This window comes from Anser brachyrhynchus, assembly GCF_964034855.1.
Source record: "Anser brachyrhynchus genome assembly, chromosome: 5".
In the NCBI taxonomy this organism is placed as follows: Eukaryota; Metazoa; Chordata; class Aves; order Anseriformes; family Anatidae; genus Anser; species Anser brachyrhynchus.
The window spans coordinates 11211707-11219686 of record NC_137699.1 but is presented as its reverse complement, the minus strand read 5'-3'; the positions used below and the strand labels follow the sequence as shown (position 1 = coordinate 11219686).

The following is a 7980-nucleotide window of genomic DNA, read 5'->3' as shown; positions in this document are numbered from 1 at the left end:
TACTGCGGATGCCATAGGCCCAGTACACAATGCTATCCGTGTTCTAACGTGGAAAATATCAAGTACATAAGAGTGCCTCTTTCACAGTGGTCAAAAGTCCGTGACCATGTTCCACCAGCTATGCCTGAGCTGGTAAGCCAGGCATTGCAGAAAAGGACTGCAAACTACAAAAAATAACATACAAAAAAGTAGCTTTGCCAAAGCTGGTGGAGTTGGGCTTGTCAGGATCTCTCTGACCCTTTCTATCTAGGACCAAGCTTCCAGTTTCAGCCAGACAAAAATCTGAGACCTCAGCATATGGAAGCACTGGTTGTTGTGGTGCTAGTTCTTGTTTGAATCTGTTTCTTTTGCCCTAATGCCACTTGACAAGCTTGGCAATTAAGGACCGCAAGCAGGGGCAGACAGAAAGCTACTCTTTGACTGCTAAGGTCTAACTTCCAATATGACAATTTCTCCATTAATTTCTAGTACATTTCTATGTTTAACTCTGCCTTAAAGCTCTAGAATATTGCTGACTTGATGGAAACTGCATGAAACAGGTTGATCTGGGCTACTGTTACTTGGGACGAACTTGAAGTTTTTTTGTCTTGCATTTTGCACTCAAGATGACTTATAGCCTGATCTTGGGATCTGTACAGAATTGGCTGGTGGAATACCTTTTTTTTTTTTTCCTGCAACTCTGAGTAATCAGATTGTGTTGATTCTGATTGTTTTCTAATAATGTCCAGTTATTTTTGGACCTGGTGTTAATCTCCGATGTCAGTGTAAAATGCTACAGTGAAGGGAGAGTGCCAATAAAGCCACGTCAGCTGATGTTCTGTGCAAAGGACAAGAAATAAATGAAGGGACAGATTGGAAGGGAAACATTTAATGCCAACGTGACAAAAACGCTGAAGTTTTGAGGAAGGTTTTCTTGCAGTGCAATACAGTTCAGAAAGCACAGTGTGGGTTAACCATTGCACAGTGGCCTTGAGACATAGTTGTGTCGCAGTGTTATGTATCTGGAGATGTTAAGGTTATGTAATAAAGACTGATTAATAAACAGTTTTTATACCAATTTTTCTTTCAGTTAGGGATGGACAGAAGGGGGTTTGGGGAATGTATGGGAAGGAGTAAACTTAATTTGTTAAACGTGTGAAACATTATCTGGGCTGCCAGCATAACAATACTTTGTACTCCTGCATTTGCCTACAAACTGTAAGAAGAGTAATACCTTTAAATATCATTTACATAAATATTTGTTTCTTTTTTCTTTTTTTCTTTCTCTCTTCCCCCCACCCCCCCCCACCCCCAAGACTGTTTGCCTCTGTACTGAGAATTCACACAAGAGGGCATTTGAAACTTACTTGGTACCCAAGTGATACCACATTCAGTCAGTTAGAGGCTTCTGGCAGAGCTGAACTTCAGATTCACATTGCCCTTAGTAGGTTCTTCCCTTCTCCAGTCTCATCCATGGGCTGCCTGTACTAGGCCTGTTTTATCTGCTTCTTGAGGTGAAGAAGAGAAATTGTGGTATTTAGCTATATTTTGTTAAGTTCTTTGTGATACGATGTAAAAACATGCTCTGAGTGTCCTAGATATATGTGCCTTTATTTGGAGAGGGTAAAGTGAAAGTAAATGAAAAGGGTATGTGAGAGAAACTGGCTACTGAAATACCTCTGGTGATCTTTTTTCACGTCTTACTGACAAATGTAGGAGTGAGCTTGGAAGCATAATAAGAAAATAGTCTTGACACTGAAGTCTGACTTCAATTTCCATCCTTCTAGATAGTGGATCACCTTGAAATTTTGATATGACTGAGGCATTAGGTATACTTGGAGCTCAGTGTTGAAGCTGTCCACAATTCCAGAAGATAACCATAGGAATTAGCAAAGTGATCATTTAAACAACGAATCTCACACCTTAGGAAAGTACTGTCATCCTAATTACTCTGAGATGCATGCCCAAGAGAATACTTAAACCTGTTGTCTACATGTAGACTGGTAGAAGCTTACTTGTTTTTTTCTAGCTATTTTAAAGCAATTAAATGTCTTTGTTTTAAATTCAATAGTCTACATTGAATGCACAGGTTGTCTTAGGGAGTAAATTGAAACTTAACTTTTGTTGCCAATGTTGTTGTTGTCTGTTAAGAATTAAAATTGAAAGTATGCTGCAACTCGAGGCTGGTTCAGCATGACCAGAAAAACAGCGTGGTTATAGAACATAGGTCTGCTTTTAGTGAAGTGCAGGCATGATGGGATTACGTAGCTTTGACTAACAGCTGAGAAGCCGTTGAAAAACAGCCGCGTGTGTACAAGCTGTAAGCCAGATCCTCTGCTGTGATGCCAGCCCCTTTGAGCCATCTGACAGTGTAATGAAGCTGAAAAGTGGCTATGTAATATATCCCTATCTTCCATTCCTCAACCACGGGGTAGTTCCCAGCTGCCACAGTGTTGGCATACCCTACTCTTTCTCACCCAAGGCTTAGACTCTACTAAAGGGGCTCTGTCTGGACTTAGACTGAGAGCCTACTAAGCAGGATGTGATTAGGTGAAGCGTTTCCACCAATACATTCCCGCAGAGCTGCTCTGAGTACAGTGGTGGGACTGGTTGGTTTCAGGACTGCCTAATGGATGTGTCCTGGTGACGGTAACTAGCTGAAAACCTGTCCCTAACATGTACTCTTCAAAATGAAGGAAAACTACATTCAACCTATGACCCTGACAGTTTACTGCTCCTGTGAACTGCTCCTCCAAACTACTCACTGACTGAGATTTACATCCCAACGTTGTGTTGACTGATCAACGCTGCGAACAGATGGGTTTCTTCATTTGGCACACTATAGGAGGAAGTGTAGGATTTTGTATTTCATGCTGACAGAGGGATCGCAGTTCAGTCATTATCTCTGTATAACAATCACCATGATCCAATTTGCTGTGAATTGGGGGATTTCCCCTTTCACAATGAAATGGGGGAAAAGTCAGTGAGAAGCACTCAACCAAGCAGCTCCTATGAGAGAGCACAGAAAAAGTTTAAGGATTTTTTTTTTCCCAGTCAGAAATTCAGATGATCCAAATGATGATCATGATGTGCCATGTGGAATACTGAAGCAGTTTTATTAGTATATTTGATGTCTTTTTCTTAAAATGGGACTGCATAGTGTTGTGAGATAGCCTCATGGAGGTGCATGCTACTATTTTTCATTCCTATTGTGTTTGACTCAACAGTCAAAAGTGATTAAGATGCTGAGTGAAAAGTGCTAAAATGGATGCTATCTGCTAGAATCTGGTTTATTTTCCCTGTGGTGGTTATGGTGCCCTTCCAGAGGCATCTGACTAGAAAATCAACATTTTCTCATTTTTAGGGAAAAACCCTTATGATATTTTTTGCAAACTTCTGATCAGGAATTCAGCCCCGCATATGGTGTCTTCACATGGTAACAACAAAGCATGTGGTGTTTCTGCAGCTGTCCCTGCACAGAGCTATGGCTTAAGGAAGAGCTGGCTTAAGGAAGCTTTTTTTTGTCTGTTCTCTGTGGTAACCGTACTTAGGTATTTCTACAGTTTAAAAGAAGCTACTGCTCTTAATCCAGTTTTCAGCACCATGAGTTCCAACAGATGTATTTCCATCGTTTGCAGTGCAAGGACAGGTCATCCTCACCTGAGTCAGGGGAGTGCTGAGGGCAGGGACCGGCTGAGACAAAGCCTGCAGCTCACTGTGGCACTAGAAAAGCTGTGTCCTTGTCCTGATTGCACTGGGGTACATCCTGGGAATATATTTAGAGCTCTACATAGTTTCTGCTTTTCATTTTGTTCACTAAATATATATGCTGTTGGCTTTTAAAATATTTTTCTTAATTTTATTACTTTTAGCCCTTTCCTATTGGCAAGTGGAGGTTCAAACCTGTGTATGTTATGCCCCAGACTGAGATTATGCTCCACAGTTACGGAAAATGGACAAATGAAGAAACATGTATGTATGGGTTAAATAGCTGTTAGGAGCATAAATGCTTGGCCAGTAGTGCAGAAATTTCCTCCAGATGCTTCTGTTCCCCCCCCACCTGATCCCCCTTTCTTCTCATTTCCATTATTTACAGTGGTCTCCACTGAAAGAGTTAAATCTGGCAATTTACGGACTCCTTTTTGGTGAGGATGCCCGACTTTGACAATTTATTGAAAATCCACGGGCCATCCAGCGAGTTATCCAGGTTGGAGCAGATGGAGACGAGCACATCAGAAATTGTACAGTATAGCTAATAAACATCAAGATGGGCCCGAGGCGTTCACGGGAGAAAAATAACAGGTAATTATCACTTTATAGATTTTGACCGTCTCTTCATTATTTGGACGTAACGAACTGAGAGAGGCAAAATACTGCAGCCTGGTATGGGGAATAGTTGGCTTAAGAAAGGGTCCGTGGAAAAACGGTGTCCAGCTGAATTAAGGCTATAAAATCATGCATGTGCGCTTAGAATGAGAAGGGAAAGAGAAGCAGGTGAAGGTGAATATCGCTGTGCAGGAGCTGGCTTCTGGAGACGCGTTTCTCTCCGGGTTTGCCTCCTCGTTGAGCAGGGTGACTGCGATGCTGTGCGGGGCTGCGCCTTGCGCGCTGCTGGAGTTAAATGGTGACAGCGGGTACAGCCACAGCTATGCGCCAACAAACAAACAAAAAAAAAAAAACCAAACCCTAAATCTTCTCAAGGCACAGCACTGCCGTGGGGGCAGTACCTCTGTGCACGGCGGGCAGCGGGATGGGGCCGGGGTCCGTGCTGAGGGGCAAGGAAAAACCCGCGGGGGGCTGCGGGTCGCTCCCCAAAATGCGGGGGGCGGCCGGGGGCGGCCCCTTTTGGCAGCCGCCGTTTGTGCGCATCCTTCCACCCCAGTCACCTTGAATAACAGGGCCGGGCGGTTCCCATCCTCGTTGGGAGGCTGAAATTCGGCTTAAATTCTGGCACCCTTTCCTCCCCTGGCCTCCTCTTTTCGTTGCAGAGGGGAGAGTTGGGGGGGGGGGGTGCACCGCGGGGTTGCCGAAGGGGGTCCCGCCTCCCCCCTCCCCTTCGTTTGCTTATCTGTAACAGGGGGAAAGGAGGAAGGGTGGCGGGCATGAAAAAAAAAAATCAATTGCTATTTTTCATCTTTGACAAAGTAATTAAAACGGAGGCACTCGTTCTTCCGCTCCGCAGGCCGCGGTGGGGAAGGGGGGGGGAGTCCCCCTTTTTGGACAGGCTTGGGGGGGGTGCCCTTAGTCCCTGTGGGCTCGGGGCTGAGAGGGGCCTCGGGAAACCCAGGCGGAGCTCGGAAAAGCCGCTTTAATGAACTTTCTGGCAGGCAAGGGGTGGGGGGTCAGACCCCCACTTCTGGGACTTGGCGATGGACCCCCCCCTCCCAGCCGTGGCTGAGGACTTGGTGATGGAGACGGCGTCCCCTCCTGGGGGGGACAAAACGGAGTCTGGGTTGGTTGGTTGCAGCAGTTGGGTGCTGCTGGGGAGGCAGGAGCAGGGCTTGGGGTAGGATGTGGCTTGGGATCGACCGCGGGGTCGGCTCGATGCAGCACCAAGAGAGCCCCGCGCTCCTGGAGGAGCTGCGGGGGCTTCCCGACCCGCCTGCTTCTTGGGGCGCTGCCGTGGCGCTTTCATTCGCCCCGTGCCTTCTTCAGAGGCGTTAATGCAACCTGAAGGGCAGCATAACGGGGCTCCCGCCTTGCCCGGGCTGTGGGCAGCCGGCTCTGCGGCTCTCTGCAACAGCGCAGAACCGCTGCCAAGCGCCGCTCGCCTCCCCCCCGAGCCCTGCTCCTGGGGGGCTCTGTGCTGCATGCAGGGAGGGGAAGAAACGGGGGAGAAGTCTGCTGGAGAGAGGAACAGAGCGCAGTCTGTATGAAAGGGTCTATGCACAAAACACCTGTATTTCGGTACAATTATGTGCGTGGAATAACAGATGCTGATGCTTAAGTATATTTTCAGCAGCTGCAGCAGCAGAGGTTAAGGCTAGCTGCGGCGTAAAAACGCTCAGGAGCTCTGCTGCCAGGTGAAAGCATTTATTTTTCCCACCTGGGAAACGCGCTGATCTTTACTGCAGGGGAAAAAACAAAAACAACAACAACAAAAAGAAACTAAACGATTTTTTAAAATGTTCGGCTTTGCTAGTCCCCCTCCCCTCTGCTGTCGCGGTGCTCTGGGTGGCACTGCCGGGGGGGGAAATGGTGTCCCCGGGGGCGCGCCGAGCCCCCGCAGTAGGCAAGGACGTACAAAGATGCATTGGGTGCCGGGGAGCTTAGCCCCCTCCTTCCTCCCCCTAGTAGGTGCACACTGCTTACGCTAAGATGTAAAATAGCCCCGGGAGAAGCTGACGCTAGCAGAGTGTGTGCGGGGGAACAGCAGCTTTTCCTCTGACGCTAAAACAACTGGGAAGGTTGCTTAAGGAGCATCCCGATTTGCCAACGCACTTTTTTTTTTTTTTCAGGGTGAAAAAAACCTGACTCGTGAGCAACAAATCACCGAGAAAGCCCCTCAGGTAGCAAATAGCGCGGGAGGTGGTGATGGGTGGATGACTTCGTTGGAAAAACGATTCCAGCGCAACTTCTGGCTTGTAGTGCTGAGAATCTCCCCCCAGTTCTCAAACAAAAAATGCTCTGATGGGTGAGGGCAGAACACCGACGACCTTACTGCAGTTGCCGTCATCTTTGCTCCCTCTTAACTCTTCAGATAGCTTTGGTGAAAGAGGAGATGGCTTTTTATGGCGGGTGTCGCCTTGATTGAGTTGGGGCTGAGGACTTCCCCCATGAGGCATGGTGAAAAGAGTATGGTGTTGTACGATGGTGTAGGGAGACCAGGGAACACACAATTAAAATGTGTTTGTGCACTATATACGCAGTGAACTTCTCTCTCTGGAAATAGCTATACGGAGAGATATATATTTATACACATTATATATATATTTTTTTCATATATATAAGCTATTTTAACTTTCGATCCCGTGTGAACTGTAGGAATGCAGAAGACAGATAATGGGATGAACCACACGGGAGGGGGGAGAGGGGCAGAACTGGCCGGTTTCTCCCCCTTTCGCTCATCTTTTGGGCGCAGTAGTACGTGTTTCTCGTGCTGCCCCTAATAACCGGCAAGAAAGTTGTGTGCTCCTGCAGGATCTGGTTTAGTAATCAGCCCCCCATGAGTCACACGGGACACGCAATCCCACTGCCGCATGAGTGACAGCTAGCCGGCGCTCAGGCTTCTGGTTGTCCCTTTAAAATCTGAATCCATGGGTAATGATTTATCAAACTCTTATTATCACGAAAATGTCAAACGAAGGGCACCTTGCTATGCACTGACGCAAACCCAGGCTTTCCCAAGGAAGTATAGAAGCTTTGCTCTGGACTGAGCAAAATCCAGTCTGTCATTTGCCTCTACTGCTGTTTTTACCTCGACCGACTCGATTTAAGACATGGTAAGCGCTTCATTTCTTTCCTTCGACACTTAGAAAGGCTCGAGGGGAGGCTTCGCCGGTGAGTTCTGTGCAGGCTGCCCTGTGCCCGCCTCGCTTCCCTGCCGCTGTCCTCCTTATCCCGCAAGGCAGAGGGGCGGCTGTCCCCGGGGCTGTCCCCGCAGCCGGCGTAGGGCTGCAGTCGGGGACAGGGGCACTGCTCCGTGCCCCCGCGGGCTGGGAGAGGAGCCGGAGGTGCTGCAGGTGCGGCCAGGACTTGCGGCAGACACGGCGGAGGCAGTGCTGGGAAGCCTTGCGGAGTGGGGGTCCGGAGAGAGGGCGCGTTGGGAAAGAGAATTTTTAAGGGACGGGAAAGGGAGGCATTGCCCGCGGGGTCCTTAAGGTTAAAAAAAAAAAAAAAAAAAAAAAAACAACAACAAAAAAAAACGATACGTTGTGAAATATAATTTCAAACTGGTGGGAAACAGGGGTGCCGTCAGTAATCTATTTAGCATACAGGAGAACGTTTCAAAGCAATTTTTAGAGGAGTGTGAGTCGAAAACGTAAGAAAAACGAGAAGGAA

At 47.5% G+C, this 7980-nt stretch overlaps 1 protein-coding gene across 1 annotated transcript in view; it reads left to right on the top strand.

Annotated features, from left to right (window-relative positions):
• Window positions 1-5281: 5281 nt before the first annotated feature.
• Window positions 5282-7980, top strand: part of SLC6A5 (solute carrier family 6 member 5) — a 38127-nt gene continuing 35428 nt past the window's right edge. The window contains exon 1 of the mRNA XM_080593650.1: window positions 5282-7421. Coding sequence (XP_080449776.1) covers window positions 7419-7421 — 3 coding nt within the window. The 5' untranslated portion in view covers window positions 5282-7418. The remainder of the gene's footprint in view (window positions 7422-7980) is intronic.